At 31.2% G+C, this 17,232-nt stretch overlaps 1 protein-coding gene and 1 pseudogene across 1 annotated transcript in view; both read right to left on the bottom strand.

The window, feature by feature from the left end:
- Nucleotides 1-17,232, bottom strand: part of LOC145293254 (TNF receptor-associated factor 6-like) — a 188,780-nt gene that overhangs the window by 42,546 nt on the left and 129,002 nt on the right. Inside the window, exon 4 of the mRNA XM_080139832.1 lies at nt 13,863-14,019. Coding sequence (XP_079995958.1) covers nt 13,863-14,019 — 157 coding nt within the window. The remainder of the gene's footprint in view (nt 1-13,862; nt 14,020-17,232) is intronic.
- LOC145293473 (U2 spliceosomal RNA) lies at nt 1,408-1,545 on the bottom strand (annotated as a pseudogene).

The raw sequence follows: 17,232 nt of genomic DNA, 5'->3' as shown, positions 1-17,232 counted from the left end.
GTGCATTTTAGGGAACAAGAGAATCTACCGAAAATTTAAAACTGGACCCTTTATTTAATCCACAGAAGTAGATTGTTCTAGTTCCCTCAGGACCAGATAGAAGGCTTTTTTTTTACCCCAAAGTACTATGTTTTGTTTTTAAATAGAATTTTTTTTAAAGTTAAATCTAATTTGCTATTGTTTTTTTTTTTAACACTATGCTGTTTTTGTTAAAGTATAATTTATTTTTAAGTAAGATTTTTTAAATAAAACAATAATGACAATGTTGCTTGATCATTACATTTTTAATTGAACGAGATGACTTCATATTATCACTTCCTGCACCAATCTGGCATTGCCCGGTAGCTTTTTTATACTTTTATTTTTTGCATTATTTTAACGATTCTAGAATATTTATTTTGTTGTACCAAAGTATTTTGTCTTAATAGAATTTTTTAAGCCAAATCAATTTATTATATCTTTTTAAATTTTTTATTTATTTATTCCATTTTCACCCCAAACAAGGCATAGTGCCATTTTGACGTAGGGGGCTACTATAGAGGCCGTAAGTTGCAGGGACACTATCTAGGGAGTTAAGCAGCAAGATGTCTGTTCACATTACATTAACTTCTACATGTTAGTACAGTTGGGAAAGCAGGAACATGGAAGGGAATTTCAAAGTCTAGCAGTTCTGGGGAAGAAACTATTACAGTAGAAGGCCTTCTTAGATCTAGGGCTCTCTACTACATAGAGGTGGAATTTTGCTGCTTGTCTGATTTGTCGGGGGTATTTACATCGAGGGGAGACAAGGGCTTGTAATTCGCCGGAGCATCCACTATTAAAATACTTGTAGAACAGGCAGAGGGATGTAACATTTCATTGATGGGACAGAGGCTGAAGCTTAGATGATAGTTCAGGACCTATCACGTTGGCGACTCTTTTGAACCCTGTCAAGGAAAGAGAGACTAGTAGCAAATACCCAGCCCTAATGTGACAACATTACTTCATACATACAAATATGGTTTGATCATTAGATTATAAATTGAATCAAATTGCTATAAAATTAACTATTTACTGTAAATTTACTGTTTTATATATGCTCATAAAATTTTATTTATGCATTACAAAAATTACATTTTTAATATGCATTATAACAAGGCCGATAGCCATTAGTCGCATGCTCTCATGTAATGAATGAATGTGTGAATGTAGGATTGACATGAAATTCTTAAAGATAAACTAAAATGACCAAAAAATGGGCTGAAATGACTTAAATAAATAAAAAGTAAATGACTTAGAATGACTTTAATGAACTTAAGGATGAATTGAATGACCTTAAGAATGACCTGAATGCTTAAAAAATAACTGGAATCCTTCAAAAACAACTTGAATGATCTGGAGAATGACTTTGAGACCGATTGGTTGTAAAGTGGGTGATCATTTTACATTAAATTAATACAGAAAAGTGATCCCCCACTTTATATCACAAAATGGCAAACATAAGTACAGCATGTAGTAAGAACAGATACTACACTTTGATCTGGGCCAAAAGGCCAAGAAAAGGGTACTTATTTGCTCCTCCACCGAGCAAATTAGGCACAATGCCGATTTTTAATGTGAGGAGTGGAGGGGAAATGGGGAACAACTCCCCGTGGAGTAGGGGAGCTGGATAGTGACAAGTAGTATGAAGGGTTGCCCCTACATTGACCAAGGTCTTATATGTGGGGTTGCCCCCACATATGGTCTTTGCTTGCAGTATCTGCCAGAAAGATACACTTTGATCTTGGCCAAAAGGCCAAGAAAAGCCGTATTTATTTGCTCCTCCACCGAGCAAATTAGGCACAATGCCGATTTTTAATGTGAGGAGTGGAGGGGAAATGGGGAACAACTCCCCGTGGAGTAGGGGAGCTGGATAGTGACAATTGGTATGAAGGGTTGCCCCTACATTGACCAAGGTCTTATATGTGGGGTTGCCCCCACATATGGTCTTTGCTTGCAGTATCTGCCGGAAGAGATACTACACTTTGATCTTCATATTTAATTTATTTCGTTTAAAGAAAAAGTTACAATTAAAAAAATCCCAACAAGTCCAAGAAAACCTTAAAAAGCTAAGAACAGCATGTATTAACAGCAGACCTTTAATCTTAACCAAAAAGGCCAAGCACAAAAGTGTTACGGACAGACCGACGGAGTGATTTATAGAGTCGCTTGCATGCGACTAAAAATTACATTCTTAGTATGCATTATAAAAATTACATTTATTGTATGCGTTATAAAAATTACATTTTTAGTATGCGTTATAAAAATTACATTTTTAGTATGCGTTATAAAAATTACATTTTTAGTATGCGTTATAAAAATTACATTTTTAGTATGCGTTATAAAAATTACATTTTTAGTATGCATTTTAAAAATTACATTTTTAGTATGCATTTTAAAAATTACATTTAATCTATGCATTATAAAAATTACATTTAATGTATGTATTATAAAAATTACATTTTTAGTATGCATTATAAAAATTACATTTAATGTATGCGTTTCAAAAATTACATTTAATGTATGCATTTCAAAAATTACATTTAATGTATGCGTTTCAAAAATTACATTTTATGTATGTATTTTAAAAATTACATTTAATGTATGTATTATAAAATTAAGTAACTTACTTTTAGTATCACCCATAGTGAGAATTGAACCTTAAACTTCCAGATAAGTGTCCCTTAGAATTGGCTGTTACTTAACTTTTATACGTTGTGTTGAGTGTCCATATGAAAGTTACAAAACGTTGTGAAAAAATATTTATATAAAATTCAAGCTACCTTGACACATTGGGAACAATTTTTCAAAGTTAGCAATTGAGTTTTTTTTTTTTTTTATCAAAATCAGTCTGCCCATACATAGTCTACTGAAATTCAATTTAAAATATCTAATGAAACTATTCATCGTGACGTAATATAACTAATACATCTATGCAAATGTGAGAATAGGAACTTTGTTAATCTATTTCTCTTCTACATTTTTATGTTGTTTTGTTTTACAGCATATCAACCCTTTCCAGGTTTAATGTAGAGGCCAATGATTTTTTAAAAAAACGTTTTTATGCTTAAAGTTCTTTATATCTTCAAATATTTATTTATGGTGTTTGGTTTGATAGTTTTGTAGAAAAAAATTGTTTTTGTTTTGGATTTTTCAGAACATGACAGAATTTTTCAGAAGGAAAAGGACAAAAATAATAATATCAATATTTGGTGCCTTTTTTGGGCTAGGAAGCCAGTATATCCATACAGCCTGATCTGGTAGCACTAGTAGATATTACCACTCTGGGCTAAAGTGGACCAGAAAGCAATGGTAACTAAGGGGCAGCTTCATATTCTACATGGCTCCCAAATGAAGCCTCATTGCTGGATATCTTAAGGTCATACCCAGAATAACAAATGTAAAAACAGAGAAGCCGGCCTATTTCTCTTTTATTAAGATATTCATCGTAATAAATTGAGTTAGATATTCCTTTCATAATCTCTGCATATTATTAGCCGTTTAGTGTTATCAGAAGCGATTATACTAAACAGCTTCCACAGTAATAATGAATTCAATTCATATTTACATTACAAGATGTGGCGCAAGGCCAAAATGTAGAAAGAACCAGTTCTTCCAAGGGAGCACTACAGCTTGTACAAAAATAGTCGAAAATAGACATCTGTATTCGCTGGTAGGAGCACCTACAGCAACTGGCAATAAACCACCAAAACCTCCACCCCGAAGGAGGAGGTAATACCCAAGAATTTATTTTGTTTGTTTTACGACATATCAACCTTTTCCAGTGAAATCCGGAAAATTTGGAAAAAGATTTTATGTTTCAAGTTTCATGTTTATATATTCATGGAGTTTAATTTGGTTGTTTTATGTCATATCAACCCTTTTCATGCTCAATAATTTTGGCAAAAGTTTCTATGCTTCAAGTTCTTTATATCTTCAAATATTTATTTATGGCATTTAATTTAATTATTTTGTAGAGATTTGTTTTTGGCATTGCAGAACATGATTAAGTTTTTCCAAAAGGAAAGAAAAAAAAATAGCATCAATTTCTAGTGCATTTAAGTCAGGAAGCCAATATCTTCAGACAGCTTGATCTGCTAGCACTAGGCATTTCCTAAGATTGTGGCAAACGATACTTTATTCAAAGAAATGTTTGATTCAAGCCAATGAATTCAGTTAAATAATGCTTGCTTTCATGAACTGAGCATTATACTATTTTGTGGTAAAAGAGTTTGTTGTATGCTTCTGTGGTAATGGTATGGAGATGCTAATAAGCGCTCATGGTTGGCATGTGCCTGCTATAAAGAAATACTGGCATTCGAATCTGGAACCTTTTTGATACACAAAATGATAAAAATATGCAAATTTAGGTGCTGTTAGGAGACAGAGATAGCAGCATAAAAAGACGGATTTTTTTTTTTATTCGAGCTGAGTTTCATTATAGATATTTTTTTATTTGTCCTGAGAAGATGTCATACAAGTCAAGGACGTATCCTCAACAATCAATTCAACAGAGTCTGGATCATTTTTTAGTAGCTGATGATCTTGTATCCGTTAGTCTGAAGTATGCTTTGCATTTTCTAAGTGATCCATCCTCCCAGACTTTACATTCTCTCTTTGTAGAAAGGGTTAGTTTATAACGAAATACTTGCGGTGCCCTCCTACCGTGGAATGTCAACAAGGCTACTCAGCATTTTTTTATAAGCGAAAGTGCACTTCCAGTATGTTGACTTATCAAAACATTACCTGACCTTGTGTCTTAACCTCTTGCAGACAAGTGAAGATACTAATCCTTATGATGAATCCTTGCATAAAAAGAAATTCTAAAATGTTGTGCCGCTTTTTATTTTTTTTATAGACATCGCTCCAGACAAAGCATGAAACTATTTGATGTAAGGAGCTAAAAAAATATCTATTTCAAGGTCAAAAACCAGCCAATGATAAATGGATATATTCTGAGCCAGAAAACAGCAATTCTTCTACCTTTGTCAGAAACATCACTCATGGAATGTGAAGACAAAATAAGGGAAGAGAGAGTTATTAGGCTGCCGAAAAAAAAAAAAAAAAAAAAAAAATCAAACGTTCATTTGTTTTTTACTCTACTTAATATAGTTTTACATTTTATTCCCTTTCCTGGAATGTCTGTTAATCTTTGTCAATTTGTGGATCCATGAACATTAGTTTAAAAATTTTTTTTTGTAGTTTCTATTTTAAAAAATTTTTTTTTTTACTTAGAGTGACCCAGGAAGGTAGTGTTTGTTTGCAAGACATTTCAAAGATTTTCTTTTAATCAAACTGAAACATTTAATAATGACTTCAATGGAAATATTCAGTGAGTGACTTTCTATCCACAGACATACACCATTTCTCTGAATATCGTTTCTTATATAATTTTTTTTTTAAATGGCTTAAAAACAAATCGTAATCTATATATATAAAAGGCAAAATGTGTGTTAGTGTGTGCACATTTTTTGTATATCCGGCAAAGGTTTTTGGAGGGGAAGAACGTTCGGGGGGGGGGGGGGGGGTTCACTATTTCTTAGAACTTTTTATATATTACCTAGATTATAATATCATTTATTTGGGCAACTTTTACATGCTATCTTCGCAATATTTTTTACTCTTTGCATGTTTGTTTGGCTTTTCCATACATAAGCGAAACTGAATCTTTAGTGAAGGCAGCTCCCTAGCACTTGTGCTGGGGACGTCCAGAAAGCAATGAGCTTTGATCAATGCGGCCAAAACCCGTCATGTCAGACAATTGCTATTCAGTTGGACACTCATCCTTTTTATGGGGAGCTGGTTTTCCCCAACATCTTGGAGGAAACAAACAAATATGCAGAAATCTTCAAGCTTAACTGGCTTGAAGCCAGAATTAACTGCATGATTTCATTCACCTATGGTGTGATGTTTGACTTAGAAAATTAGACTTTGTTTAAGTACCTACATTTTTTAAATCGTTTAATTTCCACCATTTTTATTTCTTTGCCTTCTTAGCATAGCGGTAACATGTCACGTTTTCTTTTCCGCCTTCGCCTCAAGGTTTGAGTCTACCTGCCTACCAAAACTTTTTTTTTTCTTTTACATCTCCAAACACCCGGGCAATGCCGGCCACCACCACTAGTACTTTGATAAAACAACAGTTGATCAATCTCTACAAACGAAAGTTAAAATTTATTAATTAAAAAATTTTTTTTTTCTTCTTTAAGATAATTCAAGTATTTCTATATAACGATCTGCTATGCTCAAGTTAAAATTTGTTAGATACTATAAGAGGTTCAGTCAGTACATCATGTTTACGATTGAAATAACAATTCCACTGCTAAATGTGCAGATTGACTCAGTGTATCTTAAGAATATCCGTAGCTATTAATGACTATTCATCATTAGTTGCTATTTTCATGATAGCAATTTTGAGAAGTACAGGTTATTTTTATCATTTGACCATCACTACTACTTTACACATGAAACACCAATTATATAAGGGAAATTTTATTAACATAATAGCTCTACATATGTATTGAGCACTTTTGAAAAAAATAGTATTTGTTTTTAGTTCAAAACATTTGGACTTATTTAATTTATATTTTAATAATTATAAAACTCTGTGGACCATCTGGGCGTCGTCGCTTGTAATAAATAATTTTACCAGGAATTATTCATAAATTTTGGTTTCAGTTTCGATTCTAACTGATGGCACAAAAGTCTTTTTTCTTCTTTTTCTACGATATATTGGGTACAATAATAGAGAATTGACTCTATAATAATATATATGAAACCTGCATTAATCAAAATATCATTTAAGCGTATTTTAGGACCGGGCAACACCAGGCACTTCCTGCTAGTATATATAACATCCTAGCAAATGGCATCAAAGGTAACTTTGTAGCTTAGGTCGAACTCCTCAACCAGCAATAATTATCACTTCCTGCACTGATGATTGTAAAAGTATGAAGAACTAATGTCTGTAGGTATGAAAATAATTATTAATATTTATAATTATAAACCACTTTAAGTTGAGCCCTGTTCGGGAAGTAAAACAAAAAGACATCACCTAGTGATATGCAACATTAACAACTTCTGGCGATTAGAACACTTTCTGACTGTTTTACTGTTATGCCTGCATTTGGCATTTATAGGTGTTTAATTTCCCTCAATACATGTGTTAATTGATGCTGGCCCAGAGGTAATGTCCTAGTACATCAAAGTCAAAGGTAACTTTGTAGCTGAGTTCAAATTCCTCAACCATCAGTAATCATTAATATATAAAAGAGCAGCCGAAAACTTAGCCTTATCTCATAAATTTATTTCAACTCAATAGGGCCTTTTCAAATAAGTGAGCTAGTCAAGAATTGCTGTCTGACTCAAAAACCCTATTAGATTGAAATAGGGTTATAATGAGATCAAGTTTTTAGTTGTTTCTTTCTTTTTTTTTTTTGCTCTGTTACATATTGATCTCTTTGACTTAAGATTTCCTAAAGAAATTACTCTAGCTACTCTTCATATATATGCACACACACATGTATACATATAAATTTAATATAGTAGATAGAATAATTAAAAAGCAAGAAAAATTGATGACAAAAATAAAAAGTGAATAAATTACAATATTTATTGATCCATCAAAAATTCAAACAAGAAATTATAAAGAAAAATCCTTAACCAATAGATTTTCAAAGAAAGACACTTTTCATCAGAGGATAAACACGAGTAAAAAAAAAATGTATTACTGTAAATTTGTAAATATATATATATTTCCCCAAAACCTCTGGCCTTGATGGAGATTAAAACTTGCTGCTATGGTTTCAAATGATCTGAAATAACAGCAAGGTGAGACTTGATTCCAAATATTTCTCATATGTTATATCTCCCCTCTTTTGGAAATAGGATACGATTATGAATATTTCCAGTTTCAAATAATCCTTATATACTGTGAAATTTACTTTATGTATGAAAACCAAAGTGAGGAGATATAACATATGAGAAATATTTGGAATAATGTCTCCCCTTGCTGTTATTTCAGATCATTTGAAACCACAACAGCAAGTTTTAGTCTTCCTCCATCAAGGCCAAAGGTTTTGAGGAAACATCAAATATTTTGTAATTCATATACAAAATTAGGAAAACAAATGAGTGATTGAAACATTTTATTTTAATGTGCCAGAAATAGGCTCTGAATAATGGATGATCCCTTTAATGTGCGATCTTAAGAGCAAATGTCACTTAACCCACTACACAATTCAGGTCATTAGCTTTCCAACAAGCTTTCATTTGTTAAATTCTGATCAATAGTCGCCGAGATTTAGAACTTATAAAATTGTCAAAAAAGGTATATATATACATATATATATATATATGCAGATGTTTTTATTTGTTTTTGTTAGCGATACTCTTTGAACGAATTCAATTATTTATACGAAAGTGCATTTTTACCTAAATGCGAGTTGGGAATAATTTTCCCTTTGACCAATTTGGTACCCCCTAAATTATATTTTAAAAATAATATATATATATATATATATATATATATATATATATATATATATATATATATATATTGTAGCCAAACTGAATATTGAAATGCTCATATGTTTGGTTCTATGGAACGAAATTACATGAAAATCTTCAGGCTTTTTGAAGATTATAATACTATTCTTTGGCGAAAATTTTATGACAATTGGTAAAAAAGAACTTATAATTTTAAATCATTTAAATTTGCCTACATTTGTATATATCACTATATACACAAATCTAGGCAAATTTGATCATATTTAAATGATTTAAAAATATAAGTTCTTTTTTACCAAGCCAGCTTTAGTTTTGCTGCTTTGGGATGAATTTTACTTAGGGATTTTTTTTTTTTGCTTGATTGTCTCCTGTGGCCTTAGCAGGCCACTAATAATAAAAAAAACTTTTTCAGTGAACCAAATTACACTAAAAGAGTCACAGTAAAGGATAATTAATGAAATTGTACCCCATAAGGTCCCAAAAGAATGATGAAAGGAACCTATCATTGAAAATCCATGGATTAAGGATTTTTTTTTATATGATTCCTTATTTGAATTTCTGATGGATTAATAAATATTGTAATTTTGTCACTTTTTATTCTCATCAATTTTTGTTATAACAAACCTAAAATAAAAGAATATGAAATATAAATATATTTTTCATATTCGTTTGTTTTGGTTTCCCCTCACCCAACCTAAAAAAAAAAAAAAGAAAAAAAGAAAGAAAAGTTAATTTTCTCCAAATCAAATATGGCTAAAGATAGTTTGAGTGACTTGTTTATAAATTTAGACAAACCCAATGAAACATTAGTTTTACTTCAAGCTTAAAATCTATGGTTCAAGTTTGACCTGATCTTCTGTAACATTAATAAATAATAATAAAGTTAGATGTAAATGTTTGTATATTTGTATGCACAATAATTTATTTAAGGAATAGACTTTCTCTAGTCAGTTTTTTTTTAAAGGTTTTTACTGTACATTTTATACTTAAAACCTCTCATATCTTAATAATTCAGTAGAAAATGTCTGATTTTTTTTTTTAAATTGTTCTTTTATAAGGATATTCAGAGAAAGGTTGTATATCTTTTTTCTATTGTAATTTTCATCTACATTTATACAAATAAAATACTACAAAACCTTATAAGAAAATGTGAGCAATAATGAACTACAAAATTTAAAGAATGAAAGAAAACAAAGAATTTATATACATTAGCGGCCAAAAAATCTAGGACAGTTTAGATTTTTTTCAATTTCTCCAGAATATTCGAGGGGGGGGGGGAGTACAACTAAACTTACATGAAACATATTTCTTATGTTGATACACTGTACCACTTTTTTAAGTACGAAAATGACGAATAAGTCGATTACGTCACTTTGTAGTCATTGCAGCCGGTTCCACCATCATTACGATACCTAAAATTGATGCTTCCGTCAAAAAAATCAATTATTAAACTTCATGGGGAAAACCATTCAATACAGAAGATAAATGATGACTTGAAGCTGCTGAAAAGTACTGTTGGGAGAGTTATAAAGGATTTCAAGAATACTGGGAAAATTCTACCACTGAAGAAAAATGGCAGACCTCGAATAACTTCTAGACAAGATCGATTAAGAAGATGGCACTGAACGATAGGTTTCAGACAGTTGCCAGCATTTATTGTGAAGTACATGCCTATCATGACATCAAAGCGTCTCGTAAAACGGTATCAAGACGCCTGAATGAAATTGGTTTGTTTGCAGGATCACCAGCTAAGAAACCGTTGATAAACAAAAAGAATAAGAAACTCAGATTAAGCTTTGCTCAAGAGCATGTGTTGTGGACAGATAATCAGTGAGAAAAGTAAGTTTAATGCATATGGATCTGACCAGGATAAATTTATGAGGAGGTTAGCTGGCAAAAGATTTAATAAAAAATGCACAAAGAAAACGGTTAAGTTTGGTGAGGGTAACGTAATGGTGTTTCGAATGATTTCTTAGGAAGGAACAACTGATCTGGTCCGTCTAAACACCAGAGTTAATGGAACAAAATACAAGAACTTGAAGAGAGATCATGTCACCCCAATACTTCGAAATTCTGAGTGTGAAAACTTATTTTCATGCAGAATAACGCCCCCTGCCACAAGGCTACGCATATACTGGAATTTTTGAATGAGCAAAATGTGGATGTTTTGGATTGGCCTCCCCAAAGTAGATTTTGGGGAACTGTGTGAGTGCAAGAAGCTATCAATACTCAAGATTTGTGGCAAAAACTTGAAGAATGGGTGAAAGTTTCACGTGATGAAGGTCGCCATCTCATTCAATCTTGCAGTAGAAGGTGCACTGCAGTTATAGAAAATAAAGGCTTGTTCACTACATATTAAATGTATGTCAACCAATTTTGGCATTTTGATGTTTCAATATTATTGTTTTTAAATTTATTTTCTTTGTCCCATTAATTAAAAAAAAAAAGAAAAAATTTGAAATGCTCATAACTTTTTTCTATCCTTTATAATGAAATGCAATTAATACAGTGTATCAACATAAGAGATATGTTAAATGTGTGTAAGTTTAGTTGTAGTCCCCCCCCCCCGAATGTTCTGAAGAAATTGAAAAAAAAAAATAAACTGCCCCAGATTTTTGGCTGCTAGTGTATATATGTATGCCTAAACAAAATTAGCAAGCAATAATGTGCAGAATTTAAAAATTTATTTTGTGTATATATAATTTTTAATTTCAAAATCTATACAAGATAGAAAATGCTTTCTAATAAAAAAAATGCACAGATTGAAAAGATAAACAATAATAAAACAACCATAAAAAAACTTCTAAAACTTGGTGATAAACTACACAATTTAAATAAAAGAAAACAATGAATCAAGAGATATAAAACTGAACAAAATTAGAGGTAAATAAATTGTATTGCCATGACATCATGACATATTTTAAAAATAATATTTTGTATAAGAGTTTAAATATTTGACAGAAAAGTTTTAAACTGATGGAAAATCTCAGTTTCATGATTAAAAAAAAACATACATTCAAAAGATAAACACCGAAAAATACCATAAGTAAAAATGAATTTCTAAAAAGCTCTAAACAGAAACTACATAAAATGAACAAAATTACAACTAATTTGGATTAAACATCACAAACAAGAGAACAAAGACACATGTAGCTTTGTTGGTTTTTTTTTTTTATAGTTGAAACATTTGTTTAGGTTTTATTTCATATTATTTATTATATTATCCTCGGATTTCTTAATTCTTTTTCCTTAACTCAATTTTTCTCAACTGGGAAAAATAAAATAAAATAAAAAAAAATAAAATGAGAAAATAAAAAGATGAGAAAAAAAAAATCAAATAAGAAAAAGAAATCAAATAAGAAAAAAGAAAAAAGACAAAAAATAAAAAAGAAAAGAAAATTAATTAAATTCTTCTCAAATTATAAGAAAAAAAAATTCAAAAATAAAAGTTCAAAAAAAAAATTAGAAAATAAAACAATCTACCTCAATTTATACAATAAATGAGAAAAGAGAGAAAGAGAAAAAGATCAGCAGTTATTAAAATTTTTCACAATTAAAATGTGTTTCAAACAGAAATTTTCTCCAGATTTTATACTCATCTAAGTTTCAATATTTTCCTAACCTTAGATTATGATTTTAAGTAAAAAAAGGTTGTTTTAAACAATAAAAGCTTTATTTCTCTTTTCAGAAAGCAATATTCAATGTTAGACAAATAGTTTCCACTTAAAAAATAAGAAAAATAAAGCTGAATCCTTCACATATGTTTATATTTGGTTTTCCAATAAATTATTGAATACATATATTTAAAAAATATAACAAAATAAGCATGATGGAATTTAATAAATGTATCATTAAAGAATTTATTAAAAATATTGAACAAATATATTAATTAAATTAAAGCTTTGTTTTGAATGACGAAAAAAAAAGTAAAAAATACAAATTGTAAATTAAAATTTCTCATCCAGAAAATTTCAAATTATAGAGAAGTATCCTTGGTTAAATTTTTTGGCAAAGCAATTTATCCAAGGTTAGATTTTGTTTTAAAAATTGAAAAAATAAAAATTACTGTCTTGAGATTTTGAAAAGAAAAATAGCAATAGACATTGTTTTCAGCATAATGGGAGTGAAATTTGAAGACAGTTGATCTGCTGAACCATGTGAACTAGAGAGTGAACTTGCATAATACCAGAAAAACGTTCAACTCTTGAACAAGAGGAAAATGACATTAAACATCTTGTTCCGTTAATTTCTGTGTTCATTAGTTTTTCTTATTTAAAATAAAAACAAAACCATTTAAAATACATTTAAAATATAATCAAAAATCAGTGAAATATTCATAAAATCACCAGCCATCCAAAATGAAGGATTGTCTAGCCTGGAACATAATTTCTCACACTATTTCACTTTATTATTATTCATTTTTTTTAGGGAGTTTATATTTTTGTAATATAGAATTTTCATTTTTATTTACAAAACTAGCAGGATGGCCAACGTTGCCTGGTTGTAAAATATGCTTAGAGACAATTCTCTAGCGATTATTATATTGAACGTAATATATAGTAGTGAGATCAATACTAAAAGAATATATGACTTCGATGGCATCAACTAGAATCGAAATCAAAACATACAACGACCCTGGTGTCTAACTCTGTCCCGTGGGGAGGCATTGTAAATAGGAACATACAACTCTCCACCCTTTTTTTAAAAAGATGAAATCATCTGATTGTCGAAGACAAGACACAAGGAAGCACGGCTGGACAGTTCAAAGTTTTTATAGTATCTATTCTGATGCTGCACCTAATTTTGTGGTCTCTGTTAATGGAGGAGAAATCCTTCATGACAGACATTTTTTTGTTTTTGTTAGTAACCAGAGTGCCCCTTTTTGGGGAGATGGTTTCTCCCACATTAAAAACCAACCTCATGTCTAATTCTGACCTCGTGGTAAGGCAAATAAAAAAAAAAAGGCAGAAAATGGTTTATGATAAAAAAAAATACTATTTGTTTTCTTTTAAAATTCCTTGATTTTTTTTTTTTTTTTTAAATCAAATAATTTTTCTTTATGTAGTGAATGATTTTTATGTAATAAATTTGTCTGCGTGCTATTTATACTATTTTCCTAACAGTGATGATATAAGAAATGGAGAAAACTGTTTGAGTAAAATGATTAAAAAAATATCAAATGATGATGATGATGACAGTAGAAATGATTAAAAATTAATATGTACAATATACATAAATTAAGATTATAGATTTTTCTTTTTTAAATTTTCGAAGCAGTCATCAATCAAGTTCATACATTAAATTAATAAGTAGGCAAAGCAAGTATATTAACACACCTCAATATGTTTCAACTCCAGACAAGTATTACATCCAGACTTTCTATTCGGACAGCGCACCTTCATGGAGAGAATTTCTCGCTTTGCAAAATTATCTGGAAACATCTGGCCATCTGTCAGGTCTGAATTGTCAATTGGGCATTTCCCTTTGCCATCACTAGAAAGAAAAAAAGAATGAAAGTCAACAAAAAAATTTAAAAAAATAAAAAAATACAAAGTCATAAATAACCAGCATCAAAATCCTTCTAAGTTGATGGGCACTAGAATCCTTCCTTAGATTTGCTTTTCTTTTTTTTTTTTCAAATTATAAAGGCGATTTTGAAAGAACGGCAAACACAAAAGTCCAGAACAATATATGTAACTCTAATTTCTTGGTTTCTTTTTCAAGTACAATTGAAATTTAGCATATAAAAATAACCTATTTCCCCTGTCGTCATTAATATTACCACTCCACTCACTGCCTGATCTGTTCTGTCCTCGACACAATTTTGTTTGTTTTAATAAATGCCCAAAGTTGAAGATTCGGGCAGTTAATGCAATCATATGTATGCACATTGTATCACCCCCTCCCAACATCCTGGTATCTCAAATCTTTTTCTACAATCATTACTTATTTGACAAACGCACTACAATCTGTTAGTTTGTGACTCAAAATCCAATCATGCTGCCATATGGATTGTACAACTGCTGGCACATGATCTTTTCTATCTATAACTTATTTATTACAGATTTCTTTTACAAAAAAAAAAAAAAAAAAAAAAAAGGAAAAAAAGTCACTTTGTAAATAAAAGAAACATGTCTAACAATCGTGCATTTTTTGTATTATTTGAACCAGTACTGTGCAGTGAGCATATTTTTGAAAAATTCTGCATAATTTCTGGCTTTATTGTTGTCAAGAAATATTTTCACTACCAGAACAAATGCTTTCTACGCTTTCAGTTCTACTTTGTTCATTGAGTTTTCAAATTCTGGATCTCTGATGAGCTGCTGGATCTGAGAACCATCAAAGACTCTGGCTTTCAATTTCTCCATGGTAATTTCTGGAAAAGCCTGGCACAAGTAAGTGAAGCAGAATAACAGAATTGAACAACAACATTAGGGAAATTGATTACGTAGTGAAGGCAATGAGGTATGTGATGTACACAAATGGGTGCACCTCTCTATCCTGTCGGGTGACGGAATGAGGGAAGGAAAGACAAAGAAAAGATCTTCATAAGTAGAAGACTCAGTAATATACATATGGCATTAATTTGCATTGGACAAAAACTGCTGAAGATGAGTAAGAAGCACGTGATGATCATTTTTTCAACAGCTGAGAGAAAGAATGTGTCGTCAACAGTGAAGTCCTCCATAGCAAGAGTGTCGGGACTATCAGATTAGCAATAGAAGATGCAGACACTGTGAAAGTTGATCTTCTGGTCATGGGCATTGCTGTTGGGCTTAAATATGCTGATCGGAATGGACATAATCAAAATGTTGGGGGGGGGGCGTATAAACCAATTTGGTGATGCTACTTCTTTTCTCCACGTTAAAAAACGACCCTAGTGTCTAACTCTGTCCCGTGGGGAGGCATAGTAAATAGGTACTTTTGCTAGGACGGTGTTGGACTTTCATGAGCTAAATTAATATGTTGAGGCCTACACAGCACATGCTGATGTCTGCACACAAAAGCAAAAAGAATGGAGGAGGAAAGGCTCCAATGTGTTGTTACTTGACCTTCAAAGGACCTATCCACAATGCGTGTGCATAAATCCTTATGGCCGTACCTTTACTTAGTAAAAATATCTTGAAAGATATTTCAGTTCTTTCACATTTCTATCTACTAACGAACTAGTGAACTTAACAGATACTTTCAACAAAAATAATAAAAAATGAGTTTAATTAAACTAGATTTACATAAAATTGAGAAATAAAAATTAAAAAAAAAATGAAAATTCAAAGTTTGAACAGTCTATGAAGTTTATATTTAAATTCAATACAGAAAGAGAATTTTAAATTATAGTAATAAACATAAAATTATACAATAACTGAATTGATAAAAACACTTATTTTTGTTTTTATTAGATAAGTAAATGTGCAGGGTTGGCTGGTTGTTTTTGTTTTACGGCATATCAACCCTTTTCGGGTTATTTAATGCTGAATCCAAAGATTTTGAAGAAAAAAATTTTAATAGAATATATTTGTTGTTTTCAAGTCGGTTTCTATTTAACTCATAGTTGGAACCCTAACAGGTACTACCACTCCGAGTTAGAGTGGACCTGGGAGCAATGGTAATTAAAGGGTGGCTCCACACTCCCCAAAGCCCACAAGCTGGGGCCTCACCACTGGATATAGTTTAAAGTCATATCCAGGACCCCCATTGAGGGACTTTTACCCTCTGCAGGGGGGCAGTCGGTATATTCTAATGCCCCACCGACAGGGCCGAAATGTGCAGTGTAATATTAAAGTAGTTTATTTACATATATATTTTTTTTTTTGAATACATAAATAAAACAGTAGATGTATGCATGTGAGTGCGTTACACATACAATATTTAACTGATAAAATCTTAAACTACTGGTCACATAACACTGAAATTAACAAGAAATAATAATCATACACCAAGGATGGTTTATAACAAGTAAAATCTTTGTTTAGCTGTATGAATAACGCATACAGAAATATGTTGGCAAGTTGGAATGCAAAATATTCATTTCAACTTGCCGACATATTTCTGTTAGTTTTGCACACATGCAAATTCATTCATAGCTGGAAGTGGTTTAATTTTTAATTTTTCTTATCTATCTGTCGATAGCTCAAACGCTAGGAACCGCAGCTGGAGGCTAAATGTTTTGGTTTCAATTCTAGCTGATGCCACCCAAGTCATTTTTTTTTTAAACTTTTAAAATCAGTACTGTATATTAAATACAATAGGCTTTGTAATAATATGAAATCTACATAGATTAAAATATGCCATAAAAAAACCTAGACACCTGGAAGGCGTGACTGATTTTATCTCTGCTATTCTATTAAAAGAATGCTCTACTGAGGTTGTTGCAGTTCTCTCCAAACTCTTCAACAAATGCCTTATTGAATCTTGCTTTCCTGACTGCTAGAAATTGATTTTGTTGTACCAATTTTCCAAAATTCTGGCAAAAAAAGTGAAACGCTCAATTATCGCTTTATTAGCCTCACTCTCTCTTCACCAAAATCTTTGAGTCCTTACTCAATAAAGCATTAGTCTACCACCTCACATATACTAAACTTCTTTTCAACCAACAGTATAGATTTAGGCAAGCCCGTTCTACTGCAGCTGTCCTAACTGTAATCTCCAAAAGTATACACCACGCACTAGATAAGGTAGGGTAATCGAGGTCAGAGGCCCTAAATA

The sequence above is a fragment of the Euprymna scolopes genome, chromosome 14, assembly GCF_053919585.1.
Source record: "Euprymna scolopes isolate OS-2025 chromosome 14, ASM5391958v1, whole genome shotgun sequence".
Taxonomy (NCBI): domain Eukaryota; kingdom Metazoa; phylum Mollusca; class Cephalopoda; order Sepiida; family Sepiolidae; genus Euprymna; species Euprymna scolopes.
The sequence above is the reverse complement of the archived record's forward strand: the minus strand, read 5'-3'. Positions and strand labels throughout refer to the sequence as shown.